The 23,075-nt window shown below is 35.6% G+C and overlaps 1 protein-coding gene across 6 annotated transcripts in view; it reads right to left on the minus strand.

The window, feature by feature from the left end:
• Positions 1 to 5,182: 5,182 nt before the first annotated feature.
• Positions 5,183 to 23,075, minus strand: part of RSPO2 (R-spondin 2) — a 112,993-nt gene continuing 95,100 nt past the window's right edge. For 5 of the 6 annotated variants that reach the window (XM_084509732.1, XM_084509736.1, XM_084509733.1 and 2 more), the window contains one exon: positions 5,183 to 7,873. In XM_084509732.1, the coding sequence (XP_084365858.1) occupies positions 7,764 to 7,873 (110 nt within the window). In that variant the 3' untranslated portion in view covers positions 5,183 to 7,763. Of the gene's footprint in view, positions 7,874 to 12,755; positions 13,233 to 23,075 lie in introns of those variants that run through there. The other variant, XM_084509737.1, reaches the window with a different exon arrangement.

Here is a 23,075-nt window from a genome sequence, read left to right on the forward strand (position 1 = left end):
GTACCTCCCCTTGAGGCCCTGCAGGGAGTTACTCCACAAGTCTATCTCTCGCTCACACTCCCTGATGGCCCTCAACCTCTCCACCTCCTCCTTGAGCTCCGCCACCATGCGGACCAGGTCATCCACCTGCTCGCACCTCACGCACGCAGTTTCTCTGCCTCCCGCTGATGGCAGCAACAGGCTCAGACACTCCTTGCATCCGGTGACCTGAACTGCGGCATTTTTTAACAGGTAGTCAGTCTGGGTGTGTAAATCTGTTTCTGGGATGCTGCGGTTTACAGACTGCTATACTCAGATTTTCTATCTCCATCTATTTTCATTTAGATTAATATATGTCTGTCATCAACCCTAGCAAGGCTAGAGACTATGATCTCTGGCAGTCTGTGGAGCAGACAGCTGTGAACTCCAAAGTATCTGGCTGCCACAGGCAACTTAAAGAAGGCTAGTGAGTCAGTCCTCAAAAGTACCACCACAACTGTACAGACACCGTTATACAAGAATTAAAAGCTAGATACTGGCTGTGCGTTGCCCTTCTCTCTGTCCATATGCACATCTAATCTTTCAGAATATTACATGCAGAGCTCTCATATTTCATGTAGGCAACTAATCTCCCTTGCAAATTGCTTAGATCACACTTAGATGGGTTTCCAGTTCATACTATTTTCAGTATAATGGATGACAAAATAATTGTTAAAAGGCTAGGCCAGGCTAAGCAATTTCTAAAATTCTACATATAAAGTGTTAATGTGATTTTATATATATTTAGGTAGATTTGCTATTAAGTCTCACCTGGACATGTACTTTTATTTTCCTACAAAAACAATAGTATACTTCTGAGAGTTTTTAAATTGTGATTCACTGACCCAGGTGCACTTTGCGTAGCTGATGCCATGTGGAAAATGTGTGTGTGTCATGTTTGAAGCAGGTCCTGTGTGAGATCTTTCATCAAAAAAAATTTCTGTGCAACTCTTTTCCTCACTGAATGCTCTGTGGAACCAAATTTTACAAAACAATGGATAGCAAGAATTAGCATAAAAGGACTTCTGTATTACAGTGAGAGAACTAGAATAGCATATAACTAACAAAGAAGAGGATATGTGTGCTTGGTGTTGTGCATAACTTATCAGTGACAAAGAAATTCATTACAGTTAACACCATGACAGTCAAATTCAGAATCTCACTCATTTCAGCCTATCTAATCAACCCACCCTTGCTCAGTTCCCAGGAAGGCAGAAAATACACACAATACAGTGTATACAGAAGACCTTGTTGCTGTCAATCAATGTCAAAACTGCTACAGTATTGTGAAGCATGATCTGCTCTCAAAACCTTTAAAGTATTTCTAGAGGGATGGGGAGGTACAAAAGTTTCTACAGAAAAGAAAAGCGACTTCCATTTGACAAATGTAGCATTTAAAATGGGCTACAGCCTGTGCACAGTTTAGGTGTTGGAAAAGTTAGGGAGGCAAAAGCAGGAAGAGGAAAGGCATTCCCACTTGATGTGGAAAGGAAGAATAGCTTGCTGTTTTTGAGACAAAGTCAGATGGAGGAAAGCACATGTCAGGAATTGCGTTGTATATCCTGCTATATTCCACAGCGGGGAAAAAAAACAATCTGCTTAGCAATCAAAATCAGTCTTAATTTCATGTCCTACTCTAAATTTTAAGAAACATATGTTGAGTTTTAAGACTGATCTTGAATAAAGCCTTGGTGATGCTATAGCCCAGGCTGAAATAAATCATACATCTTCACTGTTAACAAAGGGTCCTTAAATAGCCTGCATTTGCCAACAATCCTCAGTCTGAATCTATACTTATACCTGTTTGACATTTTAATAGGGAAATGGTAATTTGGTTTTATGACAAGGTTATTTGTGACAGAATGCTCAGTTGTACAGCTGAGTTTTCCAGCTCCTCTGTATATTCAGGACAGTAATGCTAGGGTTCTGTTTAAAAACACACTGATATTCTTGAGAGACATTATGGTTAATGATCTCGCTTTTCTAAGAAAAAAAATATTAGATGTTTCTCAGATCATGTCTGCCCTTTCTTTTTATATCACACTTCAAAATTGAAGCTCACCAGATAAATTATAAGAATTAATATATTTCTTCAAAATACATACACTAATTTCTGTCTCTGAAATAATTTCTGGATTTTCTTCAGAGTGGCTGGCTGTATAACTAGGAAATATGCTCCAAAACATCTGCAAGTCTGCCACATATTACAAAGCATCTGCAGGTTGGAGATCATAGGATTTCCTTGAAGCATGGTAAAGGAAATGCCTTACCTGACAGAATAAGCAAGCTATAAAGCATTTCTGGTAGAAGCACAGTCCATTCCTTCTGCTAAAGACAGGCCAGAGTGTAACAAAGAAAACAAGGCTAAAAGGAGAGCACCAAACTGGGAGACAGAAATCCTGTAGCTGTACTCCATGTCCCTGAGACTTTTTTGTGTATATACAGCAATTCAATAAAAGATTGAAATAATTATGGAGCAAAGATCAGAAGCCCCCCTGCTGTTACGGAACTTAGCTTCTGTAAATGGTAACCAATACCTCCAAGTCCACTCAGAAAGAGAAAGAACACATGGCCTGTCACCAAAACTTCTGATAAAAAGAGGACTTCAGAGGAAAAAAATATCTTATATTTTCCACCTCCCCACCCCCCACACCCCTACAGTCTAAAGTCTGATAGGAAAGAACTAAGACATATTTGCAAGCCAAGACATATTCTCCAACTGACACTGTCTGGGCAATCACTTTTTTCTCTTGAACTGAATTTCCGTTTTGAGAAGTGACTGGGGAGAAACAAATCAGCCTCATTTTCAGTGTTTATTCATTTGTGGTTTATAAACTCTTAGTTAGTTTCATTGGTATTTTGCAATTAGATCAACAAGATTACATGGTTGTCACTGAAGACATAAGTTGAAAACAAGGAGTCTGGGCAGCAGTTTCTCCAGAGGCATAACCACAGAGATACTACCAGCCAGTTTAGGTAAGGTTCCAACTTCCCTAGAGTTCAGAACTTCACTGGACATATTAGACATAAACAGTGCTAGCTTGCCTAAAAATAAAATAATAATAAAAAAATCTGTTGAAGCCTTGAAAAGTTACACAATGGGCTAAAGGCATCCTGTAGGTCAGGTTGCCCTAATACTTCCTAAATTCAATATTGTTTCTTCACTCCTGGACAGAGGCTTCTCTTGAAGGAAACAATGCCAGGCTTGGTGTAGAGCTTCAGTGAAGAACTAAACAGAAAGCTGATAGTGGTTTGTGGGTTACATTGTGAGAAGGGTACATTTTGTTCTTGTTGGTGTCAGTCCAAAATAACATCAGTCTAAACTTTACTGGAATTCATACTGGCTTACACCATCAGAAGTGGAAGTGAACTAGTAGTGTCAAGAGACGAGTACATTTTGTTGGTGAAGGGAAAGAGATGTGCATTTTGAATTCAAAAGGCTCTTATACCATCTGCTGAGTGGTAGCATCAGTAATCAGTAGCATCACCCACGTTTTTAAAAAATCATGGCACTTTTGCAGGTAGTATCCAGTTAGTTTTATTCTATATGCTATTTCATAAACATAAGAAAATTGAAACATTAATTTTGGTCTTAGTCTGCTTGCAAAAGTCTTCTCAATTTAGAACCTTTCAATTAAGATTTTTTTTTAATCAAAAAAGAAACAAAGTTAACATGATGTTTCATGTATTTTTGTTTTGTTTTTAGCTGACTCAAATGAAAATCTAACATATTTATTTCTGTTCTGCACTATAAACTCATATTACTAAGAGAAGACACATCTCATATGTTCTATAGATATTAATATCATGTGTATCTTTATATATATATATATAGTACATATATATATATAGTATAGTATATATAGTATATAGTGTCAGAGAAAAATTTCCTAATACTGACATTTGTAATATGGAATAATATGGAAGGTTTGCATTAACATAATGTGGAGCACAACTTTTTTTTTTTTTTTTTTAACCCAGCAATAAGGAAAGAAAAATGTAGTAATAATTTATCACTATATCACTAGCAAGAACAGCTGAGATGCATTAAAGACCAGCCAGCCACAAAATAATTGCTTTAAATGTTGACCTGTATTTTTACTAGAAGGCTAGGAGAATGCAGGGCATACAGAGGATACAGAAGTCCTAAAAGGAGGGTGAGGCTATGAAATTCTCTCTTCTGAGAAAACTGAATAAAAGAATGTATGTTTTGGAAAATGAATTATTTGGACATCATCTCAATGAAACATTTTTTTGTTAACAGATGAATATAACATGGGAAGTTTTGTCCGGCTAATTTGAATCTTTCCTAGTTTTAAACAAATTTCCAATAGTTAATGTTTAAAGTAGAGACATACAAACAATGTGAAGACAGAAGCTCCACAGCTCCAAATCCTTCCAGTATTTAAAGAAACAACTGGATTCAAAAGGTAGTGACAGTTCTGAAAAGGAAAAAATGTAATCTGTGGTTATTTAGCCTGAAGAAGATGCTAGAGGAAAATCTAGCTGCAGTCTTCAGCTGCCTGAACAGGGTTTAGAGAGGAGACTGAGTTCAGGATGACAGACAGAAATCATGACGACAAAATTCTTATTGGACAAAAGGAGAAAACTTCCCTGTGAAGGTGGTCAAACACTGAAACAGGGACTAAAAAGGTTGTGAAATCCTCCACCTCAGACATACCTGAATAAATTTGAGGTTAGCCCTCTTTCAAGTAGGGACTGGGATCAGATGGTCTATCAAGGTCCTTGCCAACTTCAAGAGAAGTATGATCTTATGACATCCCAAATACTATGAGTGCTTTTATAGAATCTACTGTGCAAAACAAAGATAAAAATAGATGTCTAGGTCAAAGAAGAAACTACACATGAGAGCACTTGTTACTTAGAGATGAGTTTCCTGTGTCTATACTCTCAAGGAAAATCCAAACATGAGGATGAATAGGAAAAAAAAAATCAATGTATTTCTAATATATAGTGCCTGTATCCTTTTCAAACATGTTGTAAATATCAACAAAAACAAATCTGTTTGGAAAAATCTCCATATTTTCCACTCCAGTGTGAGGAAATCTGCATTCACATACCTTCTCCAATTATTCTGTCTGCATGCTATTTCGAAGGAATACACTCCTTGAATTAAAAAGTACCAAAAATATTTAAGTCAGAAGCTTGTGACAACATTTTATTGTATATTGTAGCATTCTTTCCATGACATGCCTAATACAGTATTTGTAACCACTACTAGAAGGATGGTACGCAGGTATTCACTGCACTTACAGCCAAATTTGATAACCAGTAAGCAAAAAGGCAGCTACAATTCTTATTGTCCTTTTCTATTATTGTTATTATTTTTTTATTATTATTTTTATTTTAAAGTGAGCATTTAAAGTCCAAAATAGCAGCCCAGGATCAGAACAATCTTACTGTCCTTAACATTATTATGTTCTAGGTAAATATGAGCATATTTTAAATGAAAGGGGAAAACCTCATGGTTAAGTGGAAGTCCACAAGCAGTTTCATGGAATGTTTGTAAGTGTCTAAATTCTGCACATTTTTTAGTAATACGTGTTGTAAGTATGAATATATTTGTGCTCATAGGTGCTTTATTTCCCTAGTTTATTCATAAAGCATACAACCCATAAAACTAAAAATAAGATTTGTGGGATTTTTCTAAAGTATATCTCAAAGAGAGATTTGTAGGGTTCTGTGGTCTCTTTTACCTTTTTCTTTGTTGGAGAGCACTGGGACTTCACATGTGCAGTAACGCAAGTACAATTTAAGCCAGGTCAGACAGAAGTTTTATGGACTTGATCACAGTGAGAGAGCATTCAGACAGCACCTTCCCCTCTGCTCCTCCTTTTTGGGCAAGCAGTTGTAGAGGACCCACTTACCTACTGTAAAACCAACAAAAGAGTTGAGGAGAATCATTCTGACATTAACTGAGCCAGATGGCAATCCTTGGGAGGGATGGGATCTAGACAATCATTTCTTTTTATGTTAATAAGGCCAAATATCCATGCCTGGGAGAGATGGACTCCTTCAGTAGTTTGCTAACTGCCACAGCTGACACTATGGAGCAATGGCTCTCAGTGGATCCTATACGAGCAGCGCATCCAGTACATTCAGTATTATCCTATCTCAGAAGTGAGTTGAAGTGAGTGGGGGATAGAAACAACAGATTCCTAGATTTTATGTGAAAGGAAGTAACCTTTTGTTAGGATAAACATGTTAGACGGACCTATCACAACTTCAATATAAATAATTTTAACACCACACCTTGGTTTGTGTAGGTAGCGATGCAAGGTTTAGTCCTAGAACTAGAATAAATTCTCTAACTGACAGCATAAATGACAGTAATTTTAGTGTGGGCTTTTCCAAGCAGATATTAAAAGATCTCCTCAAATACAAGCCCAATAATGCAGGACTACCAAATTAGACATCCTGAGCCATTTTAACTTCCTACAAAGACATACCCCTGCCCCCCTGTCCCCAACCCAGATGCAGATTAAATTTTCTAAACCTACAAGTAACTGGAAATTCTGGAATATTGACTGGTGCTTGATATACTTTTGAATGACTGCTCTTACAGTGTTTTTCTTTTGATTCTCTGTACTCAGGTGTTCAACTGTTGTATCTGACTGGATCAGGACTAACAGAAATAAATCATTGTGCATCATATTTGAGAAACTACACATACAATCTTAGATACCAAGAACTTCTGTAAACTTTCTTTCCTGATACTCAAAGCATCTATCATCATTATGCTTCATCTTAAAAATTTACCCTTCTTCTTCTTAGATAAAATACACAGGGGATGAGATAGGAGTACAGAATAGCAGGAAAAACTTTTCTTTTACTAGTCTGGTAAGTATACTTCAGAGCTGACACTCCACTGTCCACTATGAGGGCCAGTACAAGGTAGTTTAGCCATCTGAATGTGCTTTACAAATGAGAAAAAAAAAATCCAGTTTGGAACTACTGAGAAATATGAAAAGATACTTAAAACATAGTAAAAAGTAAACAATTACCGGGTTATTTTAAAGTATATTACTAGAACCAATTGGACATAACTTTAAACCTGTATAAAGTATTATACATAAAAATGCATAGATGTACAGTAAATATGTTCATTTATATGTAGACAGCATAATATGTACACATAGGGTCTGTTGCATATCCATAACTCTAAGCAGTAATTCCTGTGGTATATTGTTTTAAAGCAGTTTTATTATACAACTGTTTCAATGTAGCAGGTGCTGAGAACAATGCACATTAACACTAAGTAGGTAAGTCATACCCATTGAATCTTGAAATGTACAAATATAGGGGAAAAAGGCCATAAATGCAATAGTACCTACACCTCCAAGACTTCCTTTTTTTTTTTTTATTTAAATATGCACAAGTCCGCCTAATGGTGATACATAGGTATACATAGGTTTCTTTCCTGCTTCCATTCAGTGTCAACATGTTGACCAAGCACTCAGTACAAAATCTTTGACACACTTCAGCACCACTTCCACTGATTCAACTCAGTGCGCTCCTGACCTTGAAGTCTTCAGGTCAAAAATAAGACGAAAAAATAAAATAAAAAATATATAAATAAAACAAACAAGCTTGTGGGCTTCTTTTCACAAGTTATTTGCCACCAATACTGTTAAAGCAGCTGAATTGTAGTGCATCCATGGGCAGGAGCGTATAGCAGCTTTTGTGCACTTTGCAAAAATATATTAAAAAAAAAAATCAAGTCTTTACTGGCTTGTTTTATCTGTAGCTAAAAAGATGCTGTGCTGCTTCTGAGCCCTCTCCATCAAATTCTTTTTCTTCTTTTTTTTCTCCTTTGTTTTTGTTGCCCTTCTTCCTAAAAAATAAATAAATAAATAGAAAAAAATATCAATAAGTCAATTAAGTAAAGAATACAAGGCAATATTAAAATGTAGTCAAAGAACTCAGTGGCACAGAAATTACTGATGGAGACTGCAGATGTAATGCTTGGTTAATAAGCTTTGATCATCAGTGAAAACAGAACTTTTCAATACAGTACAAGAGGCAGCAGGATCCCCAACTGTCAGCACTTGTCCACATGCACAGTTTTGCTGGTATGAGTAATAATGTTTATGTGGGTCTCAGTTTAATGGGATAATTCATGCAAGCAATGTTATGCAAGTGCCTAGGGCCCAGAGCCAAACAAGTACGTAGACTCTAACTCACTAAAAGCTGGATACGTGCCTTAGACCCTTGCGTAAATTTGCTTGAGTGAGTAATCCTATTTAAGTCAAGTCCAATATATCCCTGATTTACATGAGAAATTAGGCATTGCAGCCCAAGTATTTGGCTGGACATAGTCTTACATGCTTTGGCAGAAGGAATGCCACCTCTGTAAAGAACTGCTATTATTGATGATTAGCACACTCTGCCTAATTCTCACAGCACATTATTGTGCTGAAACACAAAATTCATTACACACTTTCTGTTACTGAAAGTTCACTGAAAAATAACCAAAATGATGAAATCAGGATCAATACAGGAAGAATTCTCAGACATTCTCAGAGTTCCTGAAATTAGAAAGATTTTTTTGCTGTTCACCTCTAATAATAAATCAGTGCCCTTTGACTAATTTAGCAAAGATCCCATGGGAAAATAAAAATAAAAATAAAAATAAATAGACAGATCTTAATTCAGCTTTGTGTTACCTATATATGTTTAAATTCTATAAACTTTAGTAGGATTTAAGGAGATGACTAAATTTTGTCTTGAGTGAGAGTGGTCTGTTTTTTCTTGGCAGTATGATACACTGAAATATGTGATCAATGGAGAAAAAATGACATTAATCTCTAGAGGTGCCAACCCTAAACTTTCAAGAAAAGTAAACAAATGTAAGAAAACAAAAAAGAAATTTCAAATAGCTGATAACACAAAAATGTGAGGATTATTTATTCTTTTTTACTACAATGACAGCACATTATTAATTGGGAGAAATATTTGCTAGTATGACTTTGACTTACTTCCACATTGTTTTTTAACTAAAAGAATAAAGGCCCAAACCAGTATGAAACATTTTTTCTCTATTTGATAACAAGGCTGAATGAATCTGATTCCAAAATCATTAAAAAAAAAATAAATAAATCATTAAACACATAGGAAGATATATATTTGAGATTACATATTTGTAATCTGCTAATCTGCCGCCTATGTTACTATTCTTTAGGAATTATTACAATACTGCCTTTTAAAACAGGACAGGACATTAAGGTAATGAGAACATGAGTTTAGCCCATATTAAAATCGCAAGGGTCCTTGGAGTTTACTTCTGCTTCTCGTTAAAGTCTGGTATTAATACTACTATGGCATTTTGCCATTTTTAAATCTAGTTAATCCTACAAAGTAAAACTTCAGTCCAACCAATCATTAATCAAAGCTGCTTTTAAGTTAAAACTCTTTAGTAACACTGTATCTAATGACTAGGCACACCTAATGAGGTCAGAGAGAAGTAATACTTGACGCTAAGGGGCATTACAACAACATGGTTTTGATTACACAAATTTCCATATCACAATTTTGTTTTGTCATTCTATTAGCTGGTTTATTGCAGGGCATCAGAACTGGGATGAATATATAGTTGAACACTGCATTCTGTATTGCATTTTAAAGACACTTTTTCTTTTTCACCTGAGTCTTTGAAATATTGTTAAGGCAGCAGCAGATGAGCGAAAAATCGAACTGAAACAAGTGGCAATCCAGTCAGAAGACCGACAGAATTTTACCAGAGTTTTGCTGTACAGTTTGCACAGTGATCTCACATTGTGAAGTTTTGCACTGTACAGAATGTTCAGTAAAAAGAAATATAATTTCCAGTCAGTGCCACATCTAATTTTCTCTACAATGTCCTCCTGAAAACTAAAGCAAGAGCTTACTGCAAGTTTCAGGTAGTAACAGTTTCTATTATTTTACCTCTGAAAAGTCTGACATGCACAGGTAAAAAGACACACAGCCTGCTTGGTGTGTATGTTTAAGCCTTACAAAATAGCTCCTGTAAGTGTCAAATCATAATGATGATTTGAGAGCATCAGCCATCTGGCTGCCTGCATGGAGAAGGCAACTCACCTTCTTTTACACATGCCCTGGAGTAGAAACCTGTGGAAGGGCAGTACCACAGAGCCCTGCATGCCTCATAACTTGCTCTCATGTTATTGACACCTTTGTTTGCTCACTAAATTTCAAGTGCTGTGTTGTACATAATAAGTTTTATTATTTTTAGGACAATACTAAACTACACAGACAATATCCAGATGACCGGCAATGCTAACACAGTCCCAAATGGCAACTGTCATTTTAACCAGAAAATTGAATATGAACAGTTTTCCTTGGTTAAACATCAGCTCCCGTATTGCTACCATGATACAATAGAGATTAGAGATTAGCAGAAAAGCAGTGACTATAAAGACTATGTTGCTGAGGTCCCAATGCATGAAAACTTTTATTAAATTCAGACTTCAATTACAGTCCTGATTTTGTCAGCAAAAGCACAGTCAACAGAAGTAACTTCCAAATTCTTGCTATAGGCTTCTTTTGAAGAACACAATACAGAAAGATCCCCAGAGAAGATCTGAGAGACAGACTTTCCAGGCTCCCCAACAGCAGGGCCACAGGGTGAGGATGGCCATCTGAGGAGACTTTCCCTGGGTACCAGAAGCAAGCATGGCAGCAGCTCCCTCCACTCCAGAAGACGTTCCAGGGTGGTGGACCTTGTCTACAGTGACACTTGTGTGGCCTCTTCCTCTGTGTCTTGCCATGCTCCCTGATCTTGAGAGCAAAAGCCCTGACTCCAAGGCCCTTTCTCCCTTGGGGCTCTGCTGTTCTTAGGTTTGCTTAGGCTGTTATCATGGAAACACAGAATCATCTAGGTTGGAGAAGACCTCCAAGACCATCTAGTCCAACATTACGTAGCAAGTCCCATCACTAACCCATGTCTCTTAGTGTCACATCTACCTATTTTCTCCAGGGATGGAGACCACCACTTCCCTGGACAACCCATTCCATGTTGAAAAGAATCTTGAGGTCTCTTCCAACCTAGAAATTCTGTGATTCCGTGATTCTGTGGTATTAGCAGTGGTTTATTTTAGTCCAGAACTTATCATTGCACACAGAAGGAAAATCCTGGCTTGGGGCAAGTTGTCTGAAGAGAAAGTGGGTGGGGGGGGGAGGGAGGGAGAACATAAGAACAGGTTTTACTTCTACTGTGTGGATTGCCAGCCCTCAGAGGGAACAGGGTGGATAAAAAAGTTGGACTAGCCTTGCTCTGCAAAAGCCTCCACTATCATCGAGAAAAGCAAGCCACCCATTTGAGTAAGAGTGACAAAGCTATTTGTAATAACTGCTGAAAACTATACAGCCCAGATTGTGTAAAAATAGGGTTGCTAGAAAGGGAAAAACCCTACAGTCCCCCTCCACACATCCTAGGAGGCACTGAGGCCTCACATCAGGCTCTTCCACAGCCTGTTACTCAGCCCAGCGTTTCCTCCCAGACTGGTTCCAGCTCTCTCCCATCAATAGCAGGTTACAGCATTACTGTACAGGACACAGAGTGACAATAAAGATAGTAATCCTGGTCCACATAGCCTATAAAACCCTCCTTATCAGAAACAGAGCCCCAGAGAGCAGATCGTTGAGCGCAGCACATGGGATCTGCAGCCAGCAATGCTCTTTAAGTGACAACGCATCGTCTCCAGAGATAACTCGCCCACCTGTCAGCTGGCAGATAGCTGTGAGCTTTGTTTCCCCTTTCTAAGTCACAGGCCTCCACATCAGATCTGATTTTCAATCTTTATTTTATTACTGCAGACAACATATCCTTGAAAGACCTTGGTGTGAACAGCGGTGGGAGAAAATACAAATAATTCAATCAAAGAGCAGGATATCTGAACACGGGCTGTTCAGTTACTGTATTCCTGTTTCTATTTCAACTGACTTTTCCCTTGCATGCTAACAAGGTAACTAACTTTTTTTTTAATGCTTTGAAAAGCATTTTTTATCTCAAACTCCCTAAAAAAAGAGCACCTCCATTTTTATTATCTGAGTCAGCTCAGAACATAATTTAGAGAAACATGTTCAATACTTTGTACAGTTATGTGTAGACACTGAAATATGTTTATGGCCTAAGAAAGAGCAGAAATATAGTTAGATTTGGTGTTCAGTTATTTAGAAAATAAAATCCTTAAAAAGCTTATCTATCATTCTGTATCTCACAGTTCTGCACAAAAGCAAGACTGGCAAAGACAATCAATCAAATCCTTTATTTCAATGTCATAAAATTAGGTTTTGCTGTTTGCTTTGTAAATGACTAATGACTAATTCTTTTTTCTTTTTTTTTTTTCTTTTTCTACAAAGTATATTATCACAATCATCTGTATCTTTACAGTGTTATTCATTAAACTTTTTTTGGACTACTTGTTTATGGCAGGTGTATGGTCAACTAATATGCTGTGCAATGAAATGTTATTGTTAGATAATAATGTAACACAATTTCTAATGGTATAATAATATACAGGCAAAGGTATAATAACATCTAGGTAACATTGTAATTCCAACATCAATTCTTGAAAAAAAAAAAAAAAAAAAAAAAGTATGCCAATATACACGGCAATTGTCTATACACCATAGAGTAATAGCTGTGAGTAACTTTGTCAGCTTTGTCAGTATGTGAAGTACATTTTTTCTTTTTATGTTGTTGCTTTCGTACCACTTTATTATCATTGCTCCTAAAGCAGATGCATGTTGCTATATTAGAGATGCGTGCTCAGTTCCCTGGCTTGTCTCCTACCCTGAGCTCAAAGGGATTTGGAAATACTGCATGTACCTTCTGGACAGACCCTTCTGGTCAATTCAGGATACACATTACTTGGTTCAGAAAGAGCCTTCATCAGCTTCTGTCAGCTGCAAAAGTGGCTTTCTCCAGACAGAATTTGGGGGGCAGATTCTTAGCACTCATGGCACACCTGATTCTCCAGAATTAAACGAAGCAGATATATTTACAGACTCCTAGCCATACTGCTTGAGGCATCAGACATCAGCATCAGTTCAGTGGCCAAATTGTCCTTCATTTGCTGTGTAAATACTGTTGTACGTACAGTTCTTCTAATGAAACATGTCCACTTCTAGTTTCAGCAGACAGAGAAAATGAAATGCGTTTTCATCCACATGAGGGCAGTAAGGATTTCAATCTAAAACATTTAACAAAATAAAATAAATAAATAAAAAATCTGCATCTTTACTTCACAGTGTAATTCCTTCACAAATTTTCAGTGTACTCACATAAAAATTATTTCATTACAGAGAGATCAAAATGCCTAATACTTCCTTCTTTATTTAAAACATTTTCCTCTTCCATTGATGACTACAGAATGATGGGACTTTAAAATGTCCTTTCTATTACTTTCATATGCAGAATTTGCACTGCACTGTAAAGGCACAGTGTTGTCCTGGAATAATAGCATACCTCATTAAATGCACATTTTGACCTTTTCTTCCATTTCATTTGGCATTTTAGGAGCCAAATGTTACATACTTGTAAAACATTCTCCTACAGATGTAGTTCTAATTAAGATCCTGAGTGTGGCAGCATCTCCTCTGCAGGGTGAGCTAGAAAAGTTACAATACTCAAATCAACAACAACAACAACAAAGGATTCAGTCCAGAAATTATTCTCCAATAGGAAAAAAAATATATATAGAGAGAAAAAAAAAGTGCCAGAGTGCCAGAAAAATATACAAATTTTTAAGAAATCTTACACATTCAGTAAAAGAGAAAAGAAAATCCCCACTGCTACTAATTCAAGCTTAAAGTGTGGCTAAAGGATGATTTACAGACCAACTCTGACAAGTGGTTCACAGGAAGACAAAGAGAACACAACGAACTTTAGTAGCATAGTAAACCTTACATCATGGGCATCACTACTCTTATTACCTGTTACGGAGTTAATGACAGCTTTCCTAATAAGAATTTGGTCTGAAGTTATTTTTTAACATTATCAAATTTTGGCTTAAATTGTCTATGCTCAGTGTGTTCTACGGAAAAAATATGACTAGGGGGAGGTCAGCCAAAATAAATATCAGCCAAAATAAATAGCCATTTTGGGTAGGGAGTGAAAGAGATTGGGACTTGGATGGTGGCACTGGACAAAAAAAAAAAAAAAAAAAAAAAAAAAAAAGGCAAATGGGTTGAGGAGATGGGACAGAAGGGGGCAAGTGTCAGAAACCAGTGCCTCATTCTCCTGGTTGAATTTCTGTTGTTGCTTGAACTCTTACATAAACACATTTGCCTCAGAAGATAACAGAAAGGATGTTATGATCACATAAAGTACATAATCTGTCTATGCCACCATTTCTAATCCCAAAATATCAGATTTTATAAACATGGGTTAATATTTGCAAAGCATTGAAGTATGATAACAATGAACACCTTAGAAAAGTCATGAATTATTTAATGTTCTAAGGGTTGAATAATGTTGAGCAAACTAGGCCTCAGAACAATTACTGAGTAAAAATAGAAGAAAAAAAAATCTAATTATGCTGTAACGTAACCAATATGAAGGAGGAAATGAAGGCATTTCTTCAGCTTCTAAGTGCTTGATTTTGCAAACTTAATGGTCTTATTTTTTACTTTTTCATGCAATACTAATAGTTAATGATGTAAGTTATAAATATTTGTAGTCTATTGAAACTAATAAAGCTATTACAATAATAGACTAAGAAAATGAGTTCCCTTATGTAAAAGGCACAGTTAGATGATTTTTACTCATTCTTGTCTGTTTGATCTGAGCTTTCCTGATGAAAACCAGGGAAATTTCTGCCTTGAATAGAGTTTGTAATTTCTACATAAACTGGTACGAAAGCATTGGTAATGCAGAGCTAACTTGTGTGATATCTTATTCACTTCCTGGCAGTCATAATTCTGACATCTTATTTTCAACTTAATAATTTCATAATTTAGGGTAAATGATTATATCCCATCCTACACACAACATTGCATATGACTGGTGTTTGTATGTTGCCAGACAGAGATGAAAGATCATTTAAAAGAAGAACATAATAATTTCTTGACTTAAAAAAATAAAAATAAAAAATCTGCAGATTTCTGTATCTCAATCCCACTAGCTCTTTTTATGTCAAAATATCCACTAAGAAGTGAATGGTTTTATTATTTAGGGCAAGAATAAGCAAAGTGAGATACTCTTTTCCTCCCAAAAGTATGTATCTACTTTTCATCTGCCCTGAATGAAAACTACTTAAGCAAAATCTGATGTTCTTTCCTTCTAGACAATATTGAGTATCATCAGACTTTGTCATCTAATTAAGAGACAGATTCCTACACAAAGAATGGAATTTATATGTCACAGTCTACTAAGAGCTCTGAGGAGTTTTCCTCAACTTCAGAGCAAATTGACTAAGAGTAGTCTTACATTGCTGAAACACAGCTTTCTCCACGGTGCAGTTTTAAAACATGCACAGTAGATGGCAGTGAGATATTAACTGAAAAATGGTTTCCACTTCCATCAAATAATATTCATTTTTCTTTGCAGAAGTATACACATTTACTCTGCCTAGAAAAATAAAACTGATAGAACATAAAAATTAGGACTACACACATACACACTCAGAAAAAGCAAAAAGAAGCACACTGTGGGAAGCGGAAAACTAGCAAAAAAAAAAAAAAGGTTACATGGAAACTCACAAAAAAACTCTGATAGAAGACCTAAGCTTAACTGAGTATTATAGATGTTCAAACATTGGGTATTGTACCCCATTTAGCCACAGTTATGTGAAAATATGTCGTTATCCAATGCAGTCAAAATGATAATCTAAAGTGGATTTAGCTCAGAATTCAAAAGTTCTGGACATTAGTGGCAAATAGGTTACTCACCAACCTTATCTCAGTCAGCACCATGTCAGATCAGATGCTTTAAAAGCACAGCCAAGCAAAATATTTCCAGTGGAAGTATTTTTTGTTTCTTCCTTTCACAATTCAATATAAATTTCAAAATAATAATAATAAAAATATACATATACCCAGTCAAGAATTTGCATTCATATGTAAATATACTTTATGTATATAGGCAACAGTTAGAACTGAAAACTCTAACTGGGTTTGAACTTCTATATGTTTAATGTGACTTAAAACTCTTTTGTCGGTACTTCAAAATATTCTTTTTTTTTATTATTATTTTCTGCCCACTTTAATTCATTTTTTTATCTCTTCTTATAGTCAATATAAAACATTTTTTCTTGATATAACATTTATTTGTGGCACCTGCAAGATTTAATTTCATATTAGAAATTGCATCAAGGAATGTTCCATCCATTGTACTAAAAGTTCCACCAAAGGTCTCTTACAGAGAGAGACTACACTGGAAAGCTGAATTTATTATTTACTTATTTATCTAGATATTTTTGTTCTATATTATTTAGTTCTATATGTTCTATATAATATAATATATATTATATATTATATATTATATATAATTATATAATATATATGATAATAATATATTATATAATGTAAATATTTATATTATTATATTATATTATATTATATTATATTATATTATATTATATTATATATGCTCTATATTATTTAGTTCTGAAGGGTTTATCTTTTTATTTCCCTTTAAGGATTCTGACCCAGAACTGAATACAGGAACAATTTTGTTCCATAACTACAGCTCAGATAATAGTTTCAACTGTATATTCTGCTTCTCTTTAAGCAGAATATCAAAGATGATCTTTCCAAGACTTAGTAAGAAGAGAGGCTACACTGCACACCTGACTACTGAATAAACTACTGTCAAACAGGAGGACCCCTGATGAATTGCAACTGAAAACCTATTGTTTTTTTATATATTATTTCTAATCATATGATGTAAAATCATTACCTATATATGCTCATCAAGAGCAGTGTACTAGATCAGCTGTTAAACCTGAGTTGCTCACATATGCTCATTTGGTTTATACTTGAGAAGGGGCTGAAACAAGATATTAAGGCTGCCTTCCTGACTTTAGTCAGGTTGGTCTCTGTTTCTCCTTAGCTATACCAGTATGCAATGTGTACACTTTCCCCTTCTCCTCAGACATTTTTCTGGTGCAGAAAGAGGAAATACTTTCACTTGTTTTCTTCACTAGATCTGCAACTAGAACTTCACTCTATCCTTTATAGTTTCCACTATCTGTACTATGGTCATGATGGGATCAGTCTCAGTTTTTGTCTAGTTTTTGTCTCAGTTTTGTCTAGTTACAGAAGACTGGTCTTCTGTATGAGCTTATCTTTTCCAGTACATTCCCTGTGCTGGTGCACCATAACACACTCTCTATACCTAATGATCTAAATTTAGCTTTCAGGACCTCCCTTCACCTGTATACTGTGGCCATAGACTTCTCCACAGCATTCACTTTAAGTCTGTCAAGGGGTCCCGTGGGATTTACTGCCTTTCTACCTGGGAGAGTAAATTGCTGAAAGTTTCCAAGGTTATTGCATATCCAGTTACTGACCTTTCAAGGATTCAGCACCCCCCCACCACCACCACCCGAAGCAAGTGGGAAAGACTTCTCTGCAGTTATTTATCAAGGCAGATACAGATAATTCTTCTGAAGCTGTAACTCTGTAATCGTTTAATCTACCATGAATTCAGGCAGCCACTGAAAAGGGGGAGTTACCCTTCTTCCTGCTTTCACCTCCCTCACAGCAGCTTGTTCCCCATCCTTCCCGTGTAGGGGCCAGGTCATCATCAAACTGTATCAGAGAATATCCCCAAGCACTGTACCTCAGCTGTCTGTTGTGTTTTGGCTGGGCAGCCAGCACCCTCCCCTGCCCCTTTAGGAGATGTCTCAGGAAACAGCACAGGCCAGGACCATGCTCCTGTAGGCATGTCCCTGGTTGGGGAGCTCTAAGCAGAGCAATGAAGATGTGGATCCTTGTCTGTTGATGCTGGTGACAAAGCAGCCCCCAGCACATTTAATTAACTGCTACTGACGTAGTCACTATCTTTGAGTCAAGGGCAATCTGGATTTAAGAGATGTTCTTATGTATATGTCTTTATCCCTAAATGTATTTCAGTAGCTCTCTTCCCAGCTTAGAATCACAGAATGGTTTGGGTTAGAAGGGACATTAAAGACCTAATTCCATGGGCAGGGAGCCTCCTGCTTAAACATTAGCACTTTTCCATGACAGCCTATGAGGGCTCTTGGACTTACTGCGCACATGGAGTCTGCTAACATTCATAAGCATGCTAGGTGTATTTATGTTGCAACCAGTTACTTCTACATCATATAGCTACAGAAGGGTTATTCACTATCTGAAGCTTGTAAAAGGGCACTTTTCTGCCTTAATCCTATTTATTTCCCAATAGCCACACATCAGTTTTTCACAGATGTTAAAATTGATACTGCACAGCCATTGACAGAAAATAAATAGGTATAATATCCAATATGGCACTGTATCTTGCTAAAACTTTTGTTTGTGCACAAGTATCATCAAACCATTGTCACAATTTTAGAAATAGCTTTGTTGACTATAGCAGTATTGGAAAAAATAATAATAAAACGTTGTTGTTGTGTGTTTGTTTTTTTTTTTTTTTTTAAGTTTGCTCTTCGTTCAGAGAATGCTTTATAATTAAGTTAGGAACATCAAATCTGCTGACTGGGTTCTGCATAGTAAGCCAAATAATCAAATTACTCTAGGCTTATTACTAGACTTAGCAACTTCAGGTATCTTGTTTGCCTTGAGATCAACAGAAGCAGTTCTTACTTGAAGTTCACTACATCAAGACTGTCTCAAACCTGTATATTTTTACAAAGTCTGCAGATGAAATAATAAATACCTAGATAAGAAAATTAGACATTGCATGTTTCTTTAAGAATGCCCATTCTTTATATTAATGTGATTAAAAACACGGTTTATTCCTTAAAACTAAAGAAGATGTGCTAATTGCATGTGAGAAGCAGCTTCAAGAGAAAGTCTACTGAGATTTCTTACATAAATATGAGCAATCATATATTGCTCTCTTATGCTGTTGATGTTAATAACTTATTGGAGAAAGGCATCCGGTATAGATCTGAAGGAAACAAAGGATCCACCACTTCCTCTGGTAATTTTTCCAGCAGTTAATCATTCCAGTTAGAAATATGCACCCAATTCCTAACTTAAATTTTAATATCCAGCTATTATTTCTCATTATACCTTTCAAGGTCGGACTTTTTCTCTTTATGCACTATATATCATCATCTTTTTTGAAAAGTGTGTTTTTGTGTTTATAACATTAAAGTTATTTTGTAGCCCTCAAAAAAAAAAAAAAAAAAAAAAAAGTTTGTGACTCATCTCTGGTTCAGTTTTTCAGTCACTTTTATAAATAATGTTTCTCTGAGCAGATGTTTCAGTTCTGCTCATGTATAGGCTAGAACTGATTTACTGTGCTTTTTCATATTACATCATTACAGAGCCAAGAAATGCATGTTTTTTTTTCTTTGTTTTTTTTTTTTTTTCCTCACAACGTTGTAGTAGACTCAATATTTCTTCTAAGAAACATTTTTTTTGTATGTATATGCAATTCCTCATCCTGCAGGTATGCATTCCTGCAGGATCCATTTGATCTTCCAGTATAGCATTATATTTAACTACATGAAAATTAATTGTATTTGAATGGGACTACTTTACAAAGCAAATAAATTATTTTGTCTTTAGATTTATCCTGGATCATTATTCACTATTATAAACAGAATTTTTATTTTAATTTTTAAATAGGATTGACTGAAACAAACAGCAATGCTGTATAATACCATATTAAGGCCATCATAACTTTCTCCTTGACATCCAGCCAGCATGTGGTTTAATTTTACTGTGGTAAAGATAAGAAAACTTTATAGATCTATAAAAGCCCCAAGTTTGAACATATCCATTTTTTTCTTACCCAGAGGTTACAGACATGGATTTGTTAGGGGAATGAATGGTCTGCAGCACCTCTGTTGACAGCCTGTTGCTGCAGATGCTCTCAGCACCACAGGGGGCTGTCTTCCCCCCTCATATACACAGCAGCTGGATTCAGCCTTGGCTGAATGATAAGAAGCAGTATAATGTGGTGTCTAATAATACATATGGAGTGGACAAATTAGGTTCTTTTCATATTCTGATTTACATCTGCAAGAAAGACAGAACTATATCTCCTCCATCAGTTTAAAATAATTCTAAACTAAAATAAATACTGAAGGGTGTTTTTTTTCTGCATAAAATATTTAAAATATGTATTCACTGATAAAGCTGGGAAAAAAAAAAAAAAAAGTGTGGATGCTTTTTTAGATGAAACGGAAAACGAATATATGAAATAAACACAGCATGTAGCTTAAAGGCCACTTGCCATAAAAGGCTTTTCCTGACTGGAAGTTACAGATGTACTTAAAAAAACAGATGTACATCAAAGGCTGTTGATTAGAAGCACAGAGAGAAGTAATTATCAGTTATTTTTCTTCAAAAAAGAAATTCTTTATTCTAATACCAATAAAACCTTAGTATGTACAGAATGAGTCTATGGGTTTAATTAACCATATGAAAATATCAGTGTATATGCTATTCCTGTTCCACATCATCACACTCTCATGGATACGTTGGGTGTGCTTCTGACAGATGCTTCATTGGCTTCATTATTCTGTGACAGTGTTAGGTTATAGATATTGCATAACTGAAATTGTTCGAGATCTATTCATTTCAAACTTAGAAAACAAATCCCTGATGCTAACAGTTCTCTGTGGACCAGCGGTATTTCCACCAATAATAGAGAGCCCATCCTGAACACTACAGCTGGTACAGCAGGACAAACCACAGTCCTTGCTAAGCTGGTGGCCAGACACAAGTAGTACAGTTTTGAACGCTGTCCTGAAATACCAGCAGCTTCCCAGGCACATTTCTGACTCATGCCAAATAGTAATCCTCCCAGAAATGGTACATTCCTTTCTGTACATTTTTTGCAGAATATCAAGAGATGATGAAAGAAACCTTAACTCTTTAAAACTCTTGACTAACTTCAGATTAGTATTTGTTTTTCAGGCAACAACTTTTACATTTCTGATTTGGGACGCAGTTGTGATAAGCCCCCAGACTGCAATATATGGATCTAAAGGCAGACATCTGAGTGCATACTTTGACTGCATATTCAGCCTGGGCTGACACTGTTTCAAATGCTGGAAGGAAGTATTTATTTGAATCAAGCTCAGTTAAGTGATTATCAGCTTCGCACATTGAAGTATAGTTGATCTCTACTGAATGCTAATTATTTCATCATGTTAGCAAATACTCATTTCTTGGCCAGTGTCTTCATTACAATTTGTTCCATGTGTTGATGTAAACTGTCCTATAAGATTAATAGTGGGTGACAACTGGATCATTTTAGGGTGTGACATACTTATTAAATTAGTTACAAACATCCACTCAACTGTTTATTTTATTTAATGAGACAATTAATCCACCATTTATGCCACTTTCCTTCTCTTTAAATAAGACTGGAAGACAACATTTTAAAATTCTCCTTTGCTGACTTCAGGAAATTCTTTTCAAAATTCTGTTGGAATTTATTCTCCTTCTTATTGTGCTTAATATCATGATAATTTCCTTCTGTGTAGCCAAGTGATAACTGACTCCTTAACACTATCCTTTATTCTCCTTAAAGTGCTGTACACACATTTGGCTTTGATGTAATTTCTGTTGTTGTTATTTTTTGTGTAAATAAACTTTAGATAATAGCACTATCCCAGACCAGAATTGAATGGTAAAGATAAAGTACTAATATCCAGTCAAAAATATATGTTTGTAACAAAAGTATGTATTTCTCCCTGGTTTGCCTGTCTACACAGAGAATTCAATTTTCCACAATTATATGAATTATTAGTTAGAAATTGTCAGTATTATAGTTTTCCTCTAACAGAACTATAGAAACATCCTAGGTAGAATAATACTCTCTGTTAATTTTATTTGTCATATGTACACATTTTTTTGTTTGTGAATACTTAGGACTTAGGAGTACTTAGTTACTACTAAGTAGTAACTTAGTTCCTATGATGTGTAAATTTTCTCTTCAAAAAAGTTTTTGGTGCATTAGCAAGCTAAGAATTACAAAGGAGATTAACACTCATACTCTATGATGAACCTTCAGAATGCACTTATATATATGTGGTTAACTAAACACAGCAATCCTGCCACCTATACAATAATCATGCCACACAAAAAATTAAGTTTTAAAATGAACATTAAGATTTAGCACCAATGTCACAAGTTATTTGGGTAAATTAGTTATTTTTAAAGTTAAAGGTTCATTCATACACAGTTGGTTTTTAAAAGAAAATACCTTTGTCACTTGTATATTTTGTAACACTGAAAATAATTCAACCACTTTAAACTACCGAGCAGTTTCTGCATGGGTTTATCCAAGAGAAGAACCACACAAAAACGTTTAAGAGTCATCTGTGATATAAGAGCAACAAAGCAATTGTTAGGAAATGTGTTTATTTATATTAAATGACCATTACATTGTTCTTTTCCAAGAAATACAATTCAATGCTCTTTACACAATATTTAAAAATATTTTTGACTTAATAAATGAGATTCTTTTTTTTTTTTTTTTTTTTTTAAATCTGTATAAATATACAACTGAAATCCTTGTGAAACAAGGCTTTCCATGCCAAGCATCAAATATGGGGAATTTTTTTAGTATAGATTCCTGGAAAACACCGTTTATCAGAGAAAAAACTGGCCATACTTTCACAGTATCTGCTCTAACAGGCACCACTGCAATGGGCTGCAGATCTATGAATAGGCCAAGAACAGAAGCTAAAACTAACAATGAACAGTGTAATATGTTACAAAGTGGGAAAACAACTTTTTTTTTCTTTTTTTTTTTTTTTTCTAGATGGCAATAGATTTTGAACCATAATTTACATGGTGAAGAACTTAACTGGTCTGATTTCATCAAATATTGTTTGATAAGTGATTCCATTCTGAATTTTCATTTCAACTGTTTGGCAATGAAAATA

This window comes from Aythya ferina, assembly GCF_964211825.1.
Source record: "Aythya ferina genome assembly, chromosome: 2".
In the NCBI taxonomy this organism is placed as follows: domain Eukaryota; kingdom Metazoa; phylum Chordata; class Aves; order Anseriformes; family Anatidae; genus Aythya; species Aythya ferina.